The sequence below is a fragment of the Macrobrachium nipponense genome, chromosome 12, assembly GCF_015104395.2.
Source record: "Macrobrachium nipponense isolate FS-2020 chromosome 12, ASM1510439v2, whole genome shotgun sequence".
NCBI classification, from domain to species: domain Eukaryota; kingdom Metazoa; phylum Arthropoda; class Malacostraca; order Decapoda; family Palaemonidae; genus Macrobrachium; species Macrobrachium nipponense.
In genome coordinates, this window is record NC_087205.1 from 106,314,582 (window position 1) to 106,339,117 (window position 24,536).

The 24,536-nt window shown below is 37.0% G+C and overlaps 2 protein-coding genes across 3 annotated transcripts in view; one reads left to right on the top strand and one right to left on the bottom strand.

The window, feature by feature from the left end:
• The first annotated feature begins 2,819 nt into the window (after window positions 1-2,819).
• Window positions 2,820-15,281, top strand: LOC135224743 (NHP2-like protein 1). The gene is made up of 3 exons (XM_064264070.1): window positions 2,820-3,036; window positions 14,500-14,628; window positions 14,934-15,281. The coding sequence occupies exons 1-3, from the start codon at window positions 3,034-3,036 to the stop codon at window positions 15,186-15,188; spliced, it is 387 nt and encodes a 128-aa protein (XP_064120140.1). The 5' UTR covers window positions 2,820-3,033; the 3' UTR covers window positions 15,189-15,281.
• An 800-nt stretch (window positions 15,282-16,081) lies between these two features.
• LOC135224741 (RNA-binding protein 34-like) overlaps window positions 16,082-24,536 on the bottom strand; it is a 55,143-nt gene continuing 46,688 nt past the window's right edge. For both annotated transcript variants that reach the window (XM_064264064.1, XM_064264063.1), the window contains exons 4-8: window positions 21,402-21,589; window positions 20,497-20,615; window positions 19,783-19,869; window positions 17,546-17,767; window positions 16,082-16,288 (exon numbers count right to left, since the gene is read on the bottom strand). In XM_064264064.1, the coding sequence (XP_064120134.1) occupies window positions 16,196-16,288; window positions 17,546-17,767; window positions 19,783-19,869; window positions 20,497-20,615; window positions 21,402-21,589 (709 nt within the window). In that variant the 3' untranslated portion in view covers window positions 16,082-16,195. The remainder of the gene's footprint in view (window positions 16,289-17,545; window positions 17,768-19,782; window positions 19,870-20,496; window positions 20,616-21,401; window positions 21,590-24,536) is intronic.

The following is a 24,536-nucleotide window of genomic DNA, read 5'->3' on the forward strand; positions in this document are numbered from 1 at the left end:
CTACATTCTTGACTTTATTCTATCTTAATCGTCTATAGAAATGTATTTAAAAATATTATATTCTAGATGAAAATTCGTAAATCCCTTTAAATGGCCAAATGGGGAAAGTGAGGTAAGTGCCTAAGGGTTCTTATGTAACGTAGTCTCGGTAAAATTGAATCATGAGTTCTTTGATAATAATAGGCATTTTCTTAGTTGAAGGATTATTTTGCTTCCTTGCCGGGCACCTATATACATGACGCGCTTTTTGCAGATATAAAACTAAATAAATAAAAGACTCGAATATCAAGAGAATAGTACTTACAAATTATTTAGCCCTGGGGTGTTTTCAATGTATCTGTTATCTTGAAATGCTATAAATACATGAGCATTTATTTTAAGTAGTGTTTAGAATGTTTTATTTCATATTCGGCGTGATGATATAGAACTTTTCAGAATTTATAATCTTTCTATCAAGACATTCCAAACACGTGATAAATAATAATTCATTTGGTGGTCATATGTAATGTTACCTAAATACTGAACACAATTCAGTAATTTTCTCTTAGCTCTCGATTTACTTTTACGTATATGTCATATGATTGTCACATTAAGAATAAGCTGATGACAACAAATATAAATTTATTAATTAATTAATTAACACAAATCACATTGAAATGTAATTAACCCGTATACAAAGTCAATATATTTTGCTGGCTTTATTCAGTTCCATTGTTTCTTGACATTTTCGAGATGGCCTCAGCTTCAGAAACATTGAGAAAATCAGCCTCCTCGTAAACAAACTACTTACATTTATATTACCTTAATTACATAAGGATACTATTGTTGTGGTGGTATTGTGTTATGAAGTCTTTTTCTTTTTGTGGTTTTGGTTTGTATTTGGTTAATTTGTCATATGGGGATACCCTTTATGTATACTGCGTTGTGGTTTCTATCTCTCTTAGGAACTTATAGTCTTATACTTCTCTGTTCTTCTGGACGTCTCGCTGATTTCTCATTTAATCTCATTTAATTCTTTTTCATTTGATTTTTCTGGATCTCAAGAGGCTGAGTTCGGTGAGTTCGGTTTCCTTTAGGATTCTGCAGCAACATAAACATCACGTTTACTTTTCTTAATTATTATTGTAACCCACAAATTCACTGTCCTGTCACACACAATTGACAAAGAGTAAACGGAGTATAAACCGACACAAGTTATGCGTCCAGAAGTGATCGAGTTCCTAACCGAACTTTTCTTTCCTTACAACTGAACTCTGGACCCATTTCTGATTTCTAGCTCCACCTCTTTTTCTCCTGGAAACCACCTTAGTTCTTCGTAATTGGATCATCTTCAACGCCTACTACTTCCGGCGACGACATCTAACAAATCAGGGCGTACTGTGGGCAGCCCGTGTTCCACCCACTTGTTGTTCGTTGCTGGGTCAAAGTTTAAGACTAACAGCTTGCATCATCGATCTTTTGTTATGTCCCTTTCTGCGTTTTATGAGCCTCACATTGCAAACATTCTGGTTTGCGTTTTTCTTCTACTTCTCTTTCGCCTTCATCTACCAAAAACTCTACTAAAAGAGTTTCCTAGCTAATATATTTCCTACATAAGTAATCTTATAGACTTCTGCCTTTACATGCTTTACATTATTTATTACATTACAGATTTGCTTTGTGTGTGGGAATCAATTGTGCAGTCTTGAGAAGTGGCTTTGTCCCCAGTGATTGATTGATTGATTGAGACAATTGCCTCACCTTCGCATTTACCCCCAGAAGTTAAATTTTCATGCGCTGTTCTTTTCCACGCTATCGAAGAAGCTAAAAACAGGAAACAAAACCAGGATGGACTTGAAATCTTGTTGAATTTTTGCGTACATCCATAAGCAGCAGAGCCATCCATAATGAAAAAAAAAAAATAATAATAATGGTATACCTTCTCTGCAACGGTCTGAATAATTAGAACCGACGCCAAATTACAATACAGTGGAGGATATTAACCTGGGATTGGAAAACTGTCACTTTGAATGGTAATTGCGTCGGTCTTCGTTTAATCTGGGTAAGGGCATCCATACTGAAAGCTAAATTCTTTCTGCAGATATTAGATGCAATTTTTGAAATGAGTAGTCTAAATCAGGGGTTCCCAGCATCTGGTACACCCCCAGCGGTACATTTGAACTCTTCAGGGGGTCCATTGGATCTGAGAATAGCTATAAAACAGTACCTACTGCGCAATACATGAAATCTGCATTGAGATTGCACAATGTCGCGTCTTTTTCTTTTTATTTCCTTATTTTAGTAAGCAAAGCTTTTACTTAAGCAATATCAAGTATTAGCGATATGATAAGGAACAATGATACAGACATAACATAAGTAGTTTTGGATAATTTGCAAAATGATACCCTAAAGCGGAGGTGGCCAAACAGTCGATCGCGGGTTTGGTCGCTCGCCGTTCCCCCACAATCCCTCCCTATAGCCAAACAAACAAAAACACAAGTATATGTATGTATATATATATATATATATATATATATATATATATATATATATATATATATATATATATTTATATGAGGTAATTGTACTCCTGTTTTATCGTACTATGGCGTTATTTGAAATTTGTTTTCCAACGTAAAATATGTAATCATTTACTATGTAGTATGGTAGATAGTAAAAGAGTTTCAGTCTTTAGAGTAGATCTCGGAGTCCAGAAGTCTGACCACCCCTGCCTTAAAGCATACGTTGCTAAAGACAATTAATTTGGAAACGTATATGCAGAAACTAAGAAGAGAAGACAGAGTGAGAGTCGTTGCAAAGAAATTTCCGCCTTACTACTACTAGGACTTCAACGCTGTCTTTCAACGTTTTATCGGTTTCTTTCCGGGTGGTCAAGTTCTGGAGAAATCCACGTGGGAACGTCAACGCTGTAGAATCATTTAGAAATTTTGTGCCCAAGGAAGCGAAGAACATCTGTTCGCGGAGGGCTTGCGGACAAAGCAGAAAGCATTCCAGTAATTCAGGTGCCAGGGTCGTTTACGTCTCGATATTAAAATGGTAAGCGTGCGACATTTTAGAATTACCTAAGTAGCCCAACGTGCGTCGCCTTTGAAAGGTTGCGCACGTGAGGTCTGCCCTTAGTTTTGTTTCTTAACTATACTGCTTCTATCTCATAGCTATGGTTAGATTAGGCTAGACTAGGAGCTTGTACTAGCCTAGCTATGCCAATTATTAACTTAAGGTACTACTACTAGCCTAACCTATTTTATCAAGTCCCTGTAGGCTATCGCCTAGTAGGGTGAAACATCACAACAGGCCAACCCTCATCACGGTAGACGGGTCTTATTCACTCGATATTTAATTGGTGAAACATGAATACAATTGCAACTCTAAGCATACCATTTAAAAGACTGAAGTTTCGTCAACATATTGTGATATATGAAAGCCCCATACGAACTAAAATAAGCATGTGAGCTCTTCGTAAAATATGTTTTCAAGGCAGTTTTGAAATCCAATATGGCGGCTACGTTTTTCATGGACGGTTCTCATCAGTGACGGCCACCATCTTTCCCCAGCCTTCCCAGCACTCATTTGAACAATGTTAGCGTATGTATGTAACGTTTATTGATCTTACTCAAGATTGCAGTTGTAATCAGCACAATAAAACAACATTTTGTTGCCTATATTAGTGAAAGTATGAAACTTATTCCCGGGTTATGGTTGGAACTGAATTCCATTCTTACCTTGTAATCGGCGGTTTTTATCCTTACTGCCATCACAACTGAAACTCCACAGTGCTTATTTGATTGTTATTATACACATTTTGGTCTCAGTTCACTCCACATTGCACTTTAAACCCGTTGCTGTTCCTGGTTTCTAAGCGCGCGCGCCATAAACACAATTACAAACAGCAGACGACGACAGACGACGAAACTGCAAAGTTTTATTCCCTAAACTGTTTACTTTACTCGTTATTTAGTTTAAATTTACATTGTTATTTAAAAATTTTGATTTAATTCATGTATATTATCCCTTTTTTGCAACCAAATTACCCCGAAAAATTAATTACAGATATTTCTAACGTAGATAAAATCAAATGTTTTCTAACGTTTTCGTACATCTGGCTGCCGAAAACCATAGAGGAACGAATACGGAAAAGTGCATTAGAGGAACGACTACGTTTTTTTTTTTTTTTTTTTTTGCTTTTTTGTTTTTGCTAGCACTTTTCATTGATTTCAGTCTTTATTAGTATTTTGAATTTCTTAAATAATCGTATGCCAGAAGTAAATGTAACCTTTAAATGTTTGCATGCTTTAATGTTTGCATGCTAAGAATGGCAAAATCATCGTTGCCACATTAGTGGAGGCTTTCACACATACGCCGTTCCATTATCCTGTTAAGCGTCCGCCCCATGATGAGCTCGCTGCTAACGTACCGTCACGCTTTTTTGTAATCAGCGATCATAGCACTGATGATAGTTTTTTCAAAGTTAATATTGATTTTTATGCTTGTTATTCATACTGTAATTAACTGTAGGAAATTCTCTCTCTCTCTCTCTTCTCTCATCTCATCTCTCTCTCTCTCTCTCTCTCTCTCTCTCTCGGAGTCCAGTCACTCGGCAAAGAAAAGTCATCTTCACTCCCGCAATTGGAAGAAAAGTTGTATCATCACTGGAGGATTGCAGAAAACTAGAGCTCTCATCATCAAATAGGTTATCAATATCACACTCCTCATCTAGTATTTGATTGATCTCACCTAAAGAAATTGATCTCACCTAAAGAAATATCCATCCTCTTTGGGACATTCATTGTGAAAGACGCGAAATCCAATTTGTCTCGATAAACGCCCGAAGCGTATTGAAAGAAAACCAACAGGGACAGGCAGTTTTCTAGCATAAGCGACCACCAGGAAAGAGTTGCCAGGCTGGAAATAAGTTTCCCATGTGCTGAGAGTGTTACCAAATGATGTTCCTACACTTTCTATACGAGTAAACGTATTATTACGGGGCTGACGGCTTGACAAGCACAGTTAAAGTCTTGAACGTAATATCCCGTTGAAGGCGCTACCGAGTAGATCGCGGGTAACGTATTATTACGTGGGTGACGCTTAACAGATTATAAACTGTTTCCATGAATTCTAGTTGTCATAGTAATGCAATAATGATAAAATTGCTTTAATATTTATGTATATATACTTCCAATACATAGCCTAATTTCACCAATTTCAACGTTTTGTGTGTAGTCTTATACCCATTTGGAGGGTCAACACATACCGAATGGCAACAGAGAGAGAGAAAGGAAGGCGGAGGAACGAAGAAGAAAAGGGATGGCGGTGGAGGGGGGGGGGGGGGGGGGGTGGTTGGGGAGAGGGTAGGTGGAGCTTTATACGCGTGTTCGTATCCATTTCTGCATAATGGAGTTTTTGTCTCATGGTACAAGGACAAGTGTCGTTATTCTTTACGATTAGTGATTCACGATACCCTTATAAATTACGGCACTGGGTGTAATGCACTATAGCAAAATCTCGTTCTGTTAAGAGTGTTCGTTACAGAAATAGGTATTGCCCAAAAACCTGCTTGCACTGTCTCTGAAACCCATAGTAGACATGCTGCTTAGTTGTCAATCAAGTTTTTATAACCAAGTATTTTTTACAAGCTTGCTATTGAATAAATTTGTATTTTTCTCAGTCAAAAACATATGCCCCTCAATGCTAACTTTCCTCTTTTAACGACTTTCTGGTCATTGCAAATTCGGCCCCATAATTTCTTATGGTGCGAAAACAGACAGAGGCCCATGGACCGAAAACGATTGCGTCACACTACGGCGATAATCCAGCAGTAAAACATCTTCATATATCCAAAAAGTAAATAATAAAGATATATATGCGCATTACGATTATAACAATTACATGTATAGCTGATAACAATCTGCATGAATAACTGGTAAACTGTTCTGCAATGACAGTTGAGTATAGCAATTATTTACAATAGGTACGAAAGTCAAGATGTCGTGACGTCATAATACAGAACTTGAAAGAACGTTCTAATTCAGAAAAATAATTACTTAAATTTGAGTCAGAGTCGAGTTACTTTTTCAATAACGAATATTTTCAAATTAATCATCATAAATATGTAAAATATTGATGTTTTACTACTATTTAAAAATTAGCCAAGAGCACGCTTCTCGTCCCCATCTTTTTTTCTACCCCAACAGCTGTTTACGCCTGGCTTGTTGTTGATGAGAAATCGTGTTTCGATTGTTGTGATAAAAGTGCTCCAGCGTCTGTGGGTACAAGTGGTGTGCGGATTTATCACAGGAAATGGTTAGTTTATTGACACAAGCTACTCCGTAAACATCGAGATGGCGTCAATCTTCTAAATACCTCGAGTTGTAAGTAAAAATGTTGAACGCGTTTTGGTGAGATTTGCACTACGTTTGAGACCGTTTTCAGTACCCTCTGTTTAAATCTTAAAATTTGGCCTTAATTTCTAACTTTGGAAGAAAATACTTACTTCGAAAGGAGAGTAGAGGTCTTTAGCTCCGTTTCTCACCAACAAGAAGTCGCGACTGATGCCCATCTCGGGTGTCAGGACGCGTTATAATGTACTTTTTCGGAGGGTGGCTTGCATTGATGGTAGGTGGCCTGCTTGGCCTGCTGTGATGATCTCTACCCTATATCTACCTACCTATATAGTATTCGAGGAAATTGATATTCCAACCCATAAGCAAACTTTTGGGTGTTTATACTAAATTAGAATTCTGGACAACGGTATTTCTACAGAAGCAATCCGCAGTGGCTTAGACTATGGCAATTGACTGATTCCTATGTTATTTGAGTTACTGTACAAAGATTTAAAAGTAATATCCATTCGGCCGGCTGTAACTAAAGCAGCAATTGACCTTTGAAAGTTACATAATAGCCGCACCAAACTCAAAGGTATATTAAAGTTTAGTTCCAACCAAACGAAAAAAATATTCCTTACAACCCTTGTAAAGCAACTAAAATAACATAGAAAATGTCAATTGCCATAGTCTAAGTCACCGAAGAACGGTCCTATAGGAAGGTACCAAGTATTCGTTACGGTGAAGGAAATGTAAACACAGCCGCCATATTTAAATTCCCCAACAACAACCACGGAGCCATATGTTCACTAAGGGGGGGTGGGGGGTAACGCACAGGGGGTGGGCGGGGTAAGGTGGAAGGTACGAGTTGTCTTAGCAGCACCCCACTGAATTAGTAACATACCTTGACGCAACTTTCGGCGAAAGCCTAACACTCACTTTCCTAAAACATAATAATTAAGAATAATGTTTGGACCTTACCTTAAAGGGGTGGAGGGTACAAAGCAGCAGCTGCTTTTTAAGAATGCGTGGAGGCGGGTCTTGGATTCCTCAAAATGCAGCTTGAAATAAGCAACAGCCAAGTACCCGACGAAGTTATACATTCTCCTCCCGTATCTTGGAGTCGACTGAATGGGGGGCAAAAGACCTGCTTTCTCAGAGGCCGTGGTCCTGGCAAAAACCGATTAGTCGATCATAATTACCTGAGTAAAAGGCCAGAAAAATCTTTTTGTAAACTCATGTAACAATTGTTACATGAAGTTGGCAAAGAGTTCCTGGTGAGGGGCTGGGGCGAGCGTGAAGTAGATGCAGCAGTGGATGTCATGGCGGCAGATTCAACAGTGTTGGAGTTCTACAGTTAGGAGGTGGCAGGAGGCCAGACCGTAGAAAACAGGGTAGGAGAGGTGGGGTGGAGTAGTAAAAATGCTTTGATGCTATTGGTTGAGGCAGGGTGGGGCTGAGGTAAATGAACAAGCACTTAACCCCCAAAAGACGAGGAGCCACTTTTCTGGCTTTCCAACTCCCGACGCTGAGCCACTTTAGTGCCTTTGATTTGAACGCGCGCCAATACTTTTTAGAGACAGATTTCTTACACCAGTACCGTGCTCTATGATGCCGCATCAATACTTGAGTGTCATTGGCTAAATGTTATTACATCACAATGACATCATTAGAATCCCGTTACTTAATTGGTTAAAAGGTTTATGACGTGGAAAAAAGCAAAAATTCCCGGGAAAACTTCAGTCTCGGCGTTGGTTTTGAGTGTTCCGTGACCGGCTTTCGATAACTACTATCTTTTATCGTTATTTTTGTAATTATTACAGGTTAATATGGGATAAAGACATGATAGAATGATAAAACAAGTTTTAAGTGATAACAGGAATTACCAGTAATGGAATAATTCGTATATCATATAAGTGAATTCGTAACAAAAGCTAATATTTTTTTGAATGTACATTGAGATATCATGGTTGGCGTCTTGGTTTCGAGTGATAATCTTTATCATAATTCTTATTTTTCGTAATTATTACATGCTGATATTGAATAAAAACATACACTCTACTTGGGAATACCAAAAATGTGATGTTGGGCTTTGTGCTGCATGCTTTGCTTCATATCATAAGAAGAACTAAGAGTAAGTACTGACTTATGGATATACATATATTTTTCCTTTCTTTTGTTTAGCATACTGTATCACATGTAGATATATATAAATGAACATGTGCATGCACTCACGTTCATATATATATATATATATATATAATATATATATATATATATATATATATATATATATATATATATATATATATATATATATATACTATATATATATATATATATATATATATAATGTAAATTATATATATTATATATATATATATATATATATATATATATATATATATATATATATATATATATATATATATATATATATATATATATATATATATATATATATATATATATATATATATATATATATATATATATATATATATATATATATATATACTATATATATTATATATATATATATATAACAATCTTGTTTGTGCTGTGTTACTGAACAAGGCATATTTCACATACGTTCAGAGGTGTTTTGAGGTTAGTGCTAGTGTGTTGAGTAGTTATGAATTATGCTCTAAAAATGTTCTGAATATGTTGTATATCCATCTGCTTTTGCTTTCCCCTGAATGACAAGTAAATTTGGAATATTATAGCATTGAGTTTACGTAAATTGATCAAGCAGTAATTTATGAAATTAGGATACAAAATTTGTCTTCACTAACGCTGAGAATATTGACCAAATTTTGGATAATAAAGGAAAATCTAGAAAAAATATAGAGAAGGGAATAATACAATTTAAAAAAGGTGTCCATTTCATATAGAAAGGTTCTGCCTTGAACTTGCAATTTATTTGAAGTGAAAATAGTAAGTAATAAAGAAGATATTAACAATAAACTGCAATTAATTAATTGTGCGGAACCCGTGCGGATCAGCGTATCAATTTTAGCTACGTACGTACCACCCGCCATTCAAATTTACTGCGTCTTGCGGGGGTTAACAAGATAAGTTGGCAATGTTAAGGGTAATAAAAGTAAATGGGTAGTTAAGGAACTAAATGTAAATGTGGGATGGGTTCAAAATATGAAATAATACAAATACATATATAACGGGCCCAGGAGGGGATGGGATTTAAGTCCTGGGTGGTAAATGTGTAATAGGGCCTATAGTTGTTTTAATAAATACAAAAGACCAAACTAAACATAGCTAGGTTAGCATATAACAAAACTAATTAAACTTGTAGGGGATGTTGCCTGACCAGGGGTGGGGTTGGGCCTGCTGTAACCCCCCTTAAAGAACCAAACCAACCTAACTAAATAACCTAACCTAGCAGGGGATGTAACCTTACCTAGTATGGAACTTAACCTAGTAGGCAATGTTTGTTTGCCTGACCAGGGGTCTTTGCCCCCCCGTACCCTCCCTTAGCGCTAACCTAACCTAGTAAGGAATGTAACCTAACCTAACCTAACCTAGTAGGGAACATTGCCTGACCAGGGGGGCTTCGCCCCCCGTACCCCCCCTTAAAGGCCTAACCTAACCTAGTAAGGAACGTAACCTAACCTAACCTAGTAAGGAAATACTAGGCCTAACCTAACCTAGTAAGGAATGTAACCTAACCAACCTAACCTAACCTAACCTAGTAGGGAATATTGCCTGACCAGGGGGGCTTCGCCCCCCCCCGTCCCCCCCGTACCCCCCTTAAAGGCCTAACCTAACCCTAGTAAGGAACGTAACCAATAACCTAACCTAGTAAGAATACTAGGCCTAACCTAACCTAGGAAGGAATGTAACCTAACCAACCTAACCTAGTAGGGAATATTGCCTGACCAGGGGGGCTTCACCCCCCGTACCCCCCCTTACAGGCCTAACCTAACCTAGTAAGGAATGTAACCTAACCAACCTAACCTAGTAGGGAACATTGCCTGACCAGGGGGCTTCGCCCCCCCCCGTACCCCCCCTTAAAGGCCTAACCTAACCTAGTAAGGAACGTAACCTAACCTAACCTAACCTAGTAGGGAAATAGTAGGCCTAACGTAACCTAGTAAGGAATGTAACCTAACCAACCTAACCTAACCTAACCTAACATAGTAGGGAACATTGCCTGACCAGGGGGGCTTCGCCCCCCCGTACCCCCCCTTAAAGGCCTAACCTAACATAGTAAGGGAACATGTAAACCTAACCAACCTAACCTAACCTAGTAGGAACAATGCCACCTGACCAGGGGCTTCGCCACCGCTTCACCCCCCCTTAAAGGCCCTAACCTAACTAGTAGGAACGTAACCTAACCTAACCTAGTAGGGAAATACTAGGCCTAACCTAACCTAGTAAGGAATGTAACCTAACCTAACCTAGTAGGGAATATTGCCTGACCAGGGGGGCTTCGCCCCCCCGTACCCCCCCTTAAAGGCCTAAACCTAACCTAGTAAGGAATGTAACCTAACCAATCTAACCTAAGCTAGTAGGGGATATTGCCTGACCATGGGGGCTTTGCCCCCCGTACCCCCCCTTAAAGGCCTAACCTAACCTAGTAAGGAATGTAACTTAACCAAACCTAACGTAGTAAGGTAAACCAACGTAGGAAATGTCCAACCTAACCCAACCACCCCCCCCCCCCCCCCCCCAGTATCCACCCTTGAAGAACTAACCAACCTAGCCTAACCAGGTAACCCCCTTCAAGGAAGTAAAACTAGTAGGTAAACCAACATATAACAAACTAAACCTAAGGGTATGTTGCCTAACTGGGGGAGGGGATTCGGCCCCCAGTAGGTAAAATGACATATAAACCTAACTGTGATGGGTGTGGAAGTGTGTAAAATGTTAAAAGTAACCATACATAACTGCATAATAGTAAAGAAAGTGGAAGGGAGGTGTAAATTGTAATGTCTGTAAAACTGTATGATGGAATATATTTAAATGTAGGTTTTATAATAATAATGGCAAACTATATATTTATATGTTATATAAATAAGTAGGTTTTTATAATAATAATGGCAAACTTTAATCTAGGTATTGGTATCGGTGAGAAATGAATTGTAAATGGTGTAACGTAAAGAGCCAGTCGTGAATACTGGAAAGGGAGGGATTGACTTGTGTATAAATGATATAGGGAGTGTGTATGTAATATGCAACGCAATGTGCAATTTCACGTAACAGGTAGGTAGTAGGTATCGAAACGTCCTAAAACTGAGTTTCTATATCAACACGTAGGCATTTTTAGGTGTCTGTCCTCAATTATAACATAATATTTCAAGTTTATATATGGTGAAATGATTAGGTGGGGGGATATTTCAAAAACAGTTATTATACAAATACTATGGAAAAAGGAAAAGGAATTAAACACTAGAATTCACATAACACGTTTAATAAACAAATTAGGTAAATGCTTTTATGTAACTCAACGTATGGTTACCAGCCAGGGTTCCCAGATGACACCACTACCAACCAGCCAAAGTCTACCATGAAACCAGGCAAAATCCCGCTAAATGGAAATCCAAACCAACCAAATAACCGGCAAATATGTGCGTTATATTTATCTTTATAAATGCATATTTTTTATCATATATATGCTTGTATAGCGGCATCATAGTTTTAGTTAGATAATATAAACTAATATAAGAATACAGGAAAAAAAAACGAGAATGAATTGAAATTTTGAAATGAGGCTCGTTCTCTGAGAATCCGGCAGCCTGTTTTGTGGTCATCTGGTGTGTGTGTGATTTTTATTTTAATTCCATCTACATATTTTGCTTAATGTTACCAAGTTTTTACTGAAAACTATTCAAATTTCCCAGATTTTTCCTGAAAACCTTCAAAAATTCCCAATGGGGATCTGGGAGAGATTTCCTCAAACGTTGGATCAGTGTTTAGCTCAAATGGAAAGTGTTTGAAATCAGCCAAAATACCACTAACCAGCCAAAGTGAATTTTTACCCACCAAATTAGGAAAAAAAGCCAAATTTGGTGAGAAACTGCCAAATCTGGGAACCCTGTTACCACCCAATCCTTCACTCAGTCCGGTAGCAATGTAGGGGTCATACTGTAAACGTGTTTGGCTAAATACATATCCCTCCCGTAAACCCCCATTTCTTTCCTCACTAAGAAGTCTGATTTAGGCCAAAAGCTCCCTTACAGTTAGCGCATGCGCAGTAGCATTAGCGCATAGTAGGATTCAGTGTTGTGGTAGTAGTAGTAGTAGACGAATATGGATGTGGAACGGCTCCACTATCGCTAGTTTTGTTATTTCTTATTTCCGCCTATATTTCGTGTTTTTAAAAGTGATAAATGTGGGGAAATACCCAACAATAATCACGGCAAAATCTCCTCCCCAAGTGGTTTATTTCTCCCCACCCCAAAACCCCGGTTCCCACTGGGGGTCCCCCATTAACCGTATATAGAGTTGGGGTTTTGTTTTGTCCCACCCGCAAAACCCCGGTTCCCAATGGGAATCCCCTTTACCGTAGGATAGAGTTCAAAGGTAAATTAGAGTCGTCCGAATAAATATTACTTCAAATTCTTGTTCAGGAGGTAAAACTGCATAGAAAAACCGCAACTGCCATACTCTGGGCCGCCGCGGATAGGTACACTAGATCTACCCTGGACAACTTTTATTCTATACATTTTGTTATTTTGGGGTAATGGTTTTGGAGGTGTAGGATTGTCCGCGGATATGTAAACTACCAGGTATTTCTACAGAAGCAATCCGCGGTGGCCTAGACTATGGCAATTGACGTTTTGCTATGTTATTTTACTTACTGAACAAGAATTTAAAGTAATATTTATTCGGATGACTGTAATTAACCCCGAGGGGCCAGTACTAAACACGGCGAAATACATTGGATGCCCCAATCCCTAGGAGATGTTGTATCTGCGGTTACATTCCTTGCAGTCCATGTGGAACTATTCTTTAGTATTACCCTGCAAGAAACGTAACCGCAGATACGACATCCACTAGGGATGTATTTCGCCGTGTTTAGCACTGGCCCCTAGGGGTTAGTTACAGTCGTCCGAGTAAATATTACTTGAAATTCTTGTTCAGTAGGTAAAACTACATGAAAAAACTGCAAAAGCCATAGTCTGGGCCGCCGCGGATATACCTAGGTTCCCTAGATCTAGTCACTGTAAGTTCCTTGCTCATAGTTTTGCTCTCACTTTGTTAGTGTTGCATAAAAGCATTAATTTTCCTCTGCTAAGAATGGCCTGGGGGAGGGGGGGGGGGGGGGGGTTGCAAATATTTGGTTGATACAGGATCGATAGAAGTTCAATATTCTCCACCTCTTCTGTGCATTCTAGCCTATTGTTTATCTATGGTTGCCTCTGACTGCTGTGTACTTATTGGGGTTTTTCCCTATTTTGTACTTTCAAGAAACAACCATGTTCACTCTTCCTTTTGCCTTGGTTTTCTCCTCTTCTCTTATTACCAGTTCCCCCCCCCCCCCTTTTTTTTTTTTTTTTTTTTTTTATTCCTGATATTCAAGTTTTTTTTTTAAAGATTTGTTCAACTGTTATTTTCCTGTGGACAAAGCCTTAAAATGTAATTTCAAACCTGCCAAAAATGTGGTTTGTATTTGCTTTGGAGGGGATTATCTATTGAGGTTTGGCTACTTCTCTAAGTTGTAACTAAAACAATAACTTTGGGAACACCTGTTAAAGGGGCCCAGCCTACCTTCGACCACTTTCCTAGCCAAAACCCACCGATAGATGGCGCTGAGCTCCAACTTGAAAGCGGAAGAATACAAGCAAGATGGCGGCTAGACGAAAACCAAAAACATGTTTTTCTTGGCCCTATTTAGGAAATTGGTGAACTACCCTAACTTTGTTTTATAGCAAATTTTATCTTGTTCGATGGACTTGGGTTTGTTTCCTCTTTGTTGAACCGTGACATTTTTTATTGGTATCTTGAATGTTTTTATTGGTATCTTGAATGTTGATTGCTAATTAATTGTCATCTAGAAATATTCCCATTTGCTTGAAAATAAAATTTATGTTAAAATAATTGAAGCCTGCATGTCATTTTCAGTTATTGGTGTCTCAAAATTTGACAGATATAAGTCTAAAGAAAGTTTCATGCATTGATTCCAGTTGTCCTAAAGTACTCTGAACTTTTTTCACAGGGTGAAGCTGAAGTTAACCCAAAAGCCTTCCCATTGGCTGATGCAACACTTACTCAGAAATTGCTGAACTTGGTTCAGCAGGCTACCAATTACCAGCAGCTGAAGAAGGGGGCTAATGAAGCCACCAAGGTAAGAGGTTTCATCTTAGAGCTGGAAATCCAACGGTTATTAAAATACAGTGTAAAGATTGGATTTGCTATGTTGATTTGAAATACAGTATAAAGATTGGATTTGCTGTTAATTTTATTTATCTTGAGTGTCTTCCACTACAGCACAGTGTAGGAAGTGGGCTTAAAGAGTTTGCTATTGATTTATTCATTATTTGTCTTACAAAAAGTTTTGCAGAAATAATGTTTAGTTTAAATTTTATGTTGGCAGAATTATTCTGCTAAAGGCATTTTCATCCAGTTAGTAAACGATTGTTTTTCTCCTAGGCACTGAACCGTGGGTTGGCCGAGATGATAATTATGGCAGCTGATACAGAACCTTTGGAAATTCTTCTTCACCTGCCCTTGCTCTGTGAAGATAAGAATGTGCCATATGTATTTGTGAGGTCCAAAACTGCGCTTGGTCGTGCTTGTGGTGTCTCTCGGCCAGTGATGGCCTGTGCTGTCATGGCAAACGAAGGATCTCAACTTAAACCACAAATCACGTTGATGCATCAGGAAATTGAAAAGTTGCTTGTTTAGATTTGTTGTTTTGAAGTCTTAAGCGACTTTTTCTTTCATTTGTGAAGCAAAATATATTTTTAGTTAATTCTTGCAAATAAAAATAACAAATAAGTGCTCCATTTTTATTCTTGGTGCCATGATATAAGAACTCCCTTGAAAACAAGATTAGTGATATAACACCATTCATTTCCATAATTATATTACATTTCCATTGTTTCTGCTTGTTTGGTTTATAGAGGTTAGTGGATTTGAAAGATATTTTGCCTTTTAGGTACATAGCAATATTGCTGTTATTAGTACCTAAAATAGCATGTGTTGAAATGCATCACTGCGTAAATGTACCCTATAATCTACCCTGAAATGTGTACTTGAATAGGTTTGGTGCAAAATATTTATGAAGATTCATATAGGCATTCATGAGTTTAGTGCTAATAAAAGTTTAGAGCCAGCGATACCTTATACTAGAGGTTATACAGTCAAAGCACCTTGTGGGGTACACTATAGCCATTATGTTCTGCAGCACCCCTTTGGCCCCTAGCTACAAAGCCCTTTCATTCCTTTTATTGTAGTGCCATTCATATTCTCTTCCATCTTGCTTTCAACCCTCTCCTAACAAAAGTGTTAAGTAGTGGAACTGCGAGGTTTTCCTCCTGTTACTCATTTCAACTCTTAGTTTCCCTTCCAGCACTGAAGGACCTCATAGGTCCCAGCGCTGGCCGTTTAGCTTAAATCCTATATTCTGGAGTCATAGAGTTTGTTCTGATTTCTCTATGGCTCCATTGTGCCATGGCAAACTACAAATACAGTGGATTCTTGCTGCACTTGGGTTGACTTTGAAATGGAAATTCAATGTTTTTTTATTGATTGGGAAGGTGTTGGGGATTACCACATACATTATATCAAAACAATACTAAAGAAAAGAATATTTATTACATGGCAAATATAGTAGTACATAGTAAGATTGCAGCACTTCCACTAGTTATGCTGGACATTCAAAAAGATCAGTAAATAGTCTCCTATGCTGCCTATTTTTTCATGGGTTTAGAGCCAGTTAAAAAGTGGGAAACGAAATGTTTTCTTTTTTCCTCTTTACTTGGCTTCTTCTTACTCTTTTGCATCTGGAAAAAGAAAAATTTTAATGAAACTGATGTACAAAATTTTGTTAGATCATATGCTGAAAAGAATAGTTAGACAATGGAAAAATAAAAAATTAAGTGGAATCATGTTCAAAACAGACCCCTGATTGAGTTTTCCTTTATGTTCCTTATTTACTGAATTGGCTACTAAATCCAGCATAAAAAAAGAACTGATTGGATTTACCATTATTAGTTAAGTCATAGGCTTGGATTACGGCAATTTAATTGTTTATTTTTGAATGTTATTTAAGCTCATTTTTAATGAAGTTTAACAAGAAAAGAGTTTGGTATGGTAACAGGTTACTTGTAATACCAGTCCTCTCAGACTACTAAATTAGTCTTTTATTTAAATTATAAGATTATTCAAATATTGGTACCATGGCTATATAGATATTTTGGCTACTATAGCTATGGACAAACTTGTAAAAAAAAAAAGGTTTCATTGAAAGATGGTTGCTTGCCCTTTTTAGACACTTCTCGTTATATGCAAGTCTTTTTACTTTTAATTTAGCGCAGTATACTGTGTACAGAAAAGTAACAATTCGACATACATAGTATACACTATCTTTACATAAATATCCCTTGATCTTGGATCCACTACATGCAATGTGGATCCCTATCACAAACATAATCTGTGTGAAGTCTGAAAACTTTATCTTTAAAGATATCAAAATTTGACAGTACTTAAAAAAATAACATTACTAGTTGATAGACAGACTTACTGAGGGGGCCAGACAGAAGCACATAAATATAAATAGGTGAACTAGATCCACCCCCAACAGTATATTTGACGCATAAAAATGTCAACCATTAAACAAATGTACATGCTGCCTCAAACAATGATAACACTTTACAGCTAAGAACAAGTAACAGAAAGAATTGTTACAGACCCCTACAATAATTAATTTGATTAATGCACCATCATTAACTATAAAACTACTGGTGAATATATTGCCAGAAAGGGACAGTTGATTATGGTGGTAAATTTACAGTTGTGGTGTTCTGTTTGTATTGACATCATGTCAAATGCTTGACTTCAATACTGCAACAGTCATGTTAAAACTTTTTTCAGTTTCCAGTAGATATTATTTTTGGTTGCCCTCACTGGCTTAACATAAAAATCATTAATTGCAATATCCGACTAGTTAACTTTTAAAATTAATAATAATAAAAAAAAAATCTGAATACGAGGCAAATCCAAATACACCTGACTACAAGCAAAAAACAAGTATTACTTACCTTCTTAAACTGACTGCTTTGGATCATCTTTTGACCTGAAAATTTCCCCTGATTCTTATTTTGTGCGTTGTTTTTCTGACCCTTTCCACGTCTACCTTTTCTTTCTTTCTCTTTGTTTTTCATAAACTTTAAACTCATTCTTGATGACCCTTTGACTTTCATGAAGCCCAATGATTGTCCATCTTGTGGCAGCAGTTGGCCTTTCTTTTGGAACTTCTTTACCTAAAAAACAATATCTCATTAATTCAAATTGGATTCCAGTGCTTGGCTTCAAGCCTAAACTTCATATTCCATTCCATTCCATTAATTCAAATTAATCTGACGATGCAGCACTGAAAACTATATGATCATTTAGTTTTCTAAGCAGTAGGGAGCATAATAAATTTCAATAAATATAAATGTGAAAGTTTCAAATAATTTATGTCCTGATTATCAAAAAGTTTAATTTCACTATAACTAAGCATCCAAGCTTCACAGAGCAGGTCTAAGGGTTTCACTTTATGTAAAAAAAATTATATAACTAATTTTTTTTAAGTTTGCAACTGGATAATTGACAGGACACCTGAAGATTTTGATAAAGTTTGTATTATAGCTTTGTATCTAGACCAGATAATTTGCTGTTGGATAAAATTTTGGCTGCTGTAAAATATGCTTCAAAGCTGATGTACTGTAATGTATTCTCTAATTACATGGATTAATTCATGAGGGGCAGCATGTAACCATAAGTTAAACAGGTGTGAAAAGTCTACTCTTTAAAAATAGAATAGTACATCTCGCATCACTTGAGGGATTCTGATTCATCACACTACTGCATAGTGTATTACACAACAGAAATTCCATATATATAATGATGAATTGGAGACATGATTTGGACATGACCCTTGCACTAACCTAAAAAGACCAGTGCATGATATGTAATGCCAGCTGGCCTCTGGTGACCAAAAGAGGTGGAGAACCTAGACATAATTGAATGAAAACTGACAGAGGCTGAAGTTGAGTGGAGAACAGCAGAATTTCAAGAGGCCTTATAAGTCTTGTAGTGCTGGAGGCAATTTCCTTCACTGGCTGACACAGGTTCATATGTGTTTCTTTTTGGATCTCAATGAAAGTGGAGTTGATGGTAAAAACTACTACCGAATTTTCTGTATAAATGCCACCAATGCTATAAGTTGATATGGCACTTCCTTTTCAATATAAATTAGGTTCTGTCACCTGCTGACTAAAGAGGAATCTTCCCTTACTAGACGTTGAAGCAACCATGAAGAGCATAAGTTCAAAAGTTCCTGGGTCTTAGCACCACTGGAGAGCTAATAAAATTATTTCTAAGCAACATAACAAGCATAAAGAAAGCCACTGTCAAATATTATTTTATAAGCTCCAACTACAGGGACTTCATTTGAAGCAGCCCTGTAGTACCTGCCTCTTTTGTAAAGACTGGTGTCCTATCGACAACTGCCATCAACGTAAAAGCACCATACAAACAAACAAACTTGGCTGCAGGAGTCTGATGAAGAATCTTTAGCCTTAGGTCTGTGGCAGATGCGTCTTATGGCTGATGATGTTACCAGAAAAAAACATTCCTCAGTCATTGACTGACTTCCAGGAAAATCTCCATCAAGTGAACAATGTTTGAGACTTTTTGAAACAACCCATTTCTGGGGGAGACTGAAGAATAAGAGGTTAAGGGAAACATGTAAGTAGTACAGTAAATGTGTTATGTCATAAATGAAATACTGTAGTTGTTAAGAAATGATACCTTACAGGAAATTTTGGAAGTTCTATACATAGATAAGACAATCATGACAGGGAGATGGATATGACTTGGTCATGCATTACATTATCCCTGAGAGAATAATGTGGGTTAGCTGGGCTTTTATACTGTAAGTACCAGAACTGTAAAATCCAGGCATTGCATAAATAAGTACTAGGAGAAAAAAGGGAGGCTGGAGATGAGTGGATAAATGTCGAACATAAAGAAATGATGTGTGGCACAATTTCACAGAGGACCCTGGTTTCATTAAGCACCAACAGCAATGATGACAAAGCTATTGTATTTTAAAAATACCTTAAGATATTTCTTCAATACATCAAGCTCTTCAAATATGGCTGAACTTTGATTTAATCTTGGTAATCTTGAATTCAATATAATTTCTTAAAAATAATTTTTATTCATATGTGACCTATGAAGCTTCAAATGTAAAAGCATTGGGTAATAAAAATTATAAGCAAAAACTTACTTTTTTCACACAACGTTGAATTCTCAAGTTTCGTTTCATGAATTGTTTTCCATCAAGCTGAAGTGCAACCTCAACTGCATCTGATGACTGAAACATATCATAAACTACTGTTAAAAGACATGAATGAACTAATCCTTGAAAACTACAAGCTGCATTCTTTCATGACCCTAAGGCTGATTTAATTATAACAACATAATACTACATACCTCTACTTGTCTAAATTAAGTTACTGATAAGTTTTTACTTGCAGGCTTAGATTATTATTACATATTATGCTATTATTATATGTTTTCCTAAACACAGTTATATTTCCATTACCTCATCAGGCTAGCTCATAGGATATGTCATTAAATGGAATGAAAATTGGAAGAAGACATAATACATGAAACTGGACAGCCAAGAAAGAAGAAATTACAGCAGTTTCCTCTACAGGATCCTAATCAATATAAATAAACATTTTACAATGTACAACATTCCTCAAGTTTTGAGACATGGGAAAGCAGAGTACTACGGTATATACAGTATGTACTGTTGAAGAGAAAAGTGCTGATTATAGTACTGTAATTGGAAAGTCAGTTTATTATCCTTGTTATTAATCTCCTAAAAAAACAATACTTGATAATCAAATGAGATCCAACCACTCATATAAATATACTACATATCTAAATGTCACTTTCATTTGCATTTTTATTATTATCAAAATAATACACTTACTTTGAAGTTTATGTAACCAAAACCTTTCCCAGAAGAAAACTTTTTGTCTCGTATGATGCGTACGTTGTCAATTTCACCACACTCCTCAAAATGTTTATATAAGTTCTCCTCTTCACATTCTGTGGAGTAAGAAATATAAGCAATTTCCATAATAATTTCTTTAAATATTAATCATATAAACTACATGCAACTTCACAAATACCAAGGGAATTAAAAATCTCTTGTTTTATTATTCATAAGACATTAATAGTAGCAACACTATATAGATATAAAGCTGTGGCATAGTAATACCATAGTGCCTCCTATGACCTATTGTTTCTGCTCAAATAAGAAAAAGTTTTTCTCAAATCACAATTCCTATTTACCAACAATGACAAAGCAATGTTACAGTTTACATATGATTAGTTTTCCTTACAAGTTTTACACATGGATGTTGGTGGACTATTTCTTAGTATGTATTTAATTTCTTACAGATCTTGGTATCATTACTGAAATTCAATAAAAGATTACTGTTAATGGGCACTTTAATGATTAAGGAAATGTAATCTCTGTAGAAGACTAGACTTTACAATTGAGAAAATGGTTTTCTAACAGGTTTTTTGGGACCGACAGAAGTGCAAGCACTAATCCATGGTATCTCTAGGTATGATGGTATTTTTTTTTACTGGTTTTGAAGTATTTGGACTCTGAACAGATTTACAAAAAGCCTAAAGCACAGAATTTAGGGTTTTATGTAAAATACTAATTTTGTCTTACTGTCACATAGAGTGAGAGAGAGAGAAACCTGATTTTCAGTTTACCATTCAAGCACTTACAGTATAGTATTTACACTCCACAATTAAAATATCTAAACAATGGTTTTGTATTAATAACAATACGTAGTAAATCCTCAGTGATATACTTACCAAAGGGCAGGTTACCCACAAATACTGCACAGTGTCTATCATGAGTCTTTGGCTGAGATGCTCTGTCTACCCATATATGGGTTCCCTCAAAAAGTGCTCCATTTGCTTCTAAAGCCGCTTCCATCATCTCTGTTGTCTTAAACCGTACATAAGCATTTATAGTTGATCGTGATGGATGAACATTGCGTCTATTGAAAAAATAGACAATTTATCCATGAGGCACTATACAGGTATACAGGATAACAAATCTGATATACAAAATTCCACTAGAATGGCTTCAGTCTTTGCTTTGCTTTTCTGCAGGAAAATACATAAGGAATAAGCTGAACATGAAGATATCTTATTTTATTTTTTTAATGAAAAGGAAATTGTAAGAATACCATGCTAAAAATAAGCAACACCTTGGAGTTTCAAGTTTGAGGGTCTCCTGTAGCTAATGCAAATAAAACCCAAATTATTCCAATAAACAATGAATAAAAAAAGGGATTTTGACATAGGAAAAATCTATTTCTGGGCAAAGAAGCTGTGTCGCCCAGTGAAATAGGTTCCTTCAGCACTATTTCTAAGGTAAAATATTGCTATAATACCAGAGAACTGCTAAATTGGACCTGCCAGAATATTCCGGCTCGCTCACCTTCATTAAAAGGTGTCGGTATAGTTCTGGGGTGAGTGAAAACCACTACCACGGCACCCTCTCCAATTAGCTTCTCCTACATCAAAAACCCTTAAGAAAAGGGGAGACGTCCTACTGCTTGCTGTTAAAGTTCAACTACAAGTATGAGGAAGATGCAGTTTTATACGAAGTGACAAAACTATATAAACAAAACCTAATGAATTATGTATGGCTGAATAAAAGTATCTCCTCTCAGTCAGCTTGAGAATGCTCACTAGGACACTACTTTCTACATTCACTTCTTTGAATCATCAGACCTCTGATTATCTAGTTTAGTTTTTGTTTCTTTATTCTCAAGCTTACAATTTCTCAACCAACTTCCCATAAAATTTCACTTTATAGGAGACTGGTCTGTCCCTTTCTTTAAGGTTTAACACTGTTCTTCCTTGTTCTTTCTATAAGACCAGGGGTAAAATATAGTATATGACATTGAGATGTTTATCAATTCAGCCTCTGAATTAAGATAAATAGTAGGTGTAATATTAACACTATCTTACAGGTAGCACTGTAATTTTCTACTAAAAGTGGTAAAGTCATTGTTAAGTACTACTTCCATTACTGCGGTTATCCAGACCTTCCAAAGAACCAACTATAAACCTCGCAGGATAGCGTAACTTAAACAGTGTAAATTCCTTAGTAATACTGTGAATGATACTGGTAGACTTTTGAATCACCCCTTTAGCACCATTTGTACTTATTTTTTTTTCTTTTTTTTGTCTATTTTACCTACCCAACTCTGATTTGGTCTAATCATTTACACCTCATTTTAATACATAAACTTTTAAGAGATGTGACTCTGTGGTATTTTACAATTTTTAACACCTAATACAGGCATGAAAGTCCAGTATTTACTAACTTCTGTGATGCTCCGAGAAGTAAAATAAAATGATATTTCATAAGTAAACCAGATATTTTTTTACACAGGTCAAGCAGCTTCCCAGGAGGAGGCCAACTATCATTGCACCTCTTTAATAAACTGAAATCAATATTACTGCATATACTAGAAGTCCTCAGTTCTATAAGTTCATGACCTTTAGTACTCCTCAACCTGACAACTAATTAACCTCTCATTTGGTGGGATACATGATTAAAGTGGGTTACAGAACCAAATAAAAGCCAAACAACTATGGAGTGCTGGGTCAAAACTTGTCCAATAGTTCAAGTTTTTCTGATTCATTCCATAAATATGATATTGTTATGATACAATAAAGTTTGTTCATACTTACCTGGCAGATATATATATAGCTGTATTTTCTGAAGTCCGACAGAATTTTAAAAACTTCCGACACAACGCAGTGGATCGGCCGGTTTTTGGAGCTTAGTACCCATCCCGCCGCTGGGAGGCGGGTATCAGGAACCATTCCCATTTTCTATTCATAATTTTTATTTCCACTGTCCCCTGAGGGGAGGTGGGTGGGTACTTGATTATATATATCTGCCAGGTAAGTATGAACAAACTTTATTGTATCATAACAATATCATTTTGTTCATGAAACTTACCTGTCAGATATATATATAGCTGAATCCCACCTTTGGAGGTGGGAAGGGACAGAATAGAAGGATTTTGGGAAACAAATGCATGCAGATGATTTACATCTTGGTTCCACCTGTTAGCATAGCTGGCTTCGTGGTTACTGCCACGTAAGTCTGCTTGTGCTACTAGAGTTGCCAGCGAGGTAGAGACCTATATAGCTGGTGCACTCCAGATGATCTGTCAACAGGGGCGAGACCACGACGTGACTAGACCATATTGACCATACCATGAGGGCTAAGAAGTAAAATAAATATATATATATATAAATATATATCACCACCTGACCAACCTAGCCAAAGTTAAGGTGTGTTAACTAAGGCTTAAGAGTTAGAAGTCGCCGTTGTCGGCGACTCAACAACTAAATAAGAGCTCTTCCTAACCATTTTCTACAGGATAGGATGAGTGGTACTTCTTGCCCCCAAGATTGTGTCTGCAGGACACGTATGGCCCTAGCGAGCAGCAGATCTCATATGCCATCTTTCACATCTCGCAGGGAGTGTGAAGTGAACACAGAGTTGCTTCGCTAAAAACATGGTACTCAGGATGTTGCTGAGTGCCATGCTCTGTTGAAATGCTTCCGAGGCCGCGCCCTCACCTCGTGAGCATTCAGATAAAAAGATTTCAAATCTTTGTGCAAAACACAATGAAGGAGCATTTTTGAAGAACTCCTTAACACTAAAGCCAGGCTGTTCTTCGATATGGGCAAGTCTGGTCTTTTTCGGACACTGCAGATTGCCCGAATGACTTCGACTTTCTTGAGTTTTATGTAGATAAAACTTGAGAGACCCGACAGGGCACAGGACTCTCTCTGGCTCCTGCCCACTAACTTGTGCCATCCTTGCTTCCAAGCTCCTGGGCCCAAGGACAAAACGGGTTACCATTCTTAGTCCACAACGGAAGGGTTAGAGAGCACACCGCCTTGTCTCTA

Coding starts and splice junctions, on each gene's coding strand:
- LOC135224743 (XM_064264070.1), top strand. Junction 14,629..14,933: donor GGGCTAATGAAGCCACCAAG/GTAAGAGGTTTC, acceptor TTTTTCTCCTAG/GCACTGAACCGTGGGTTGGC.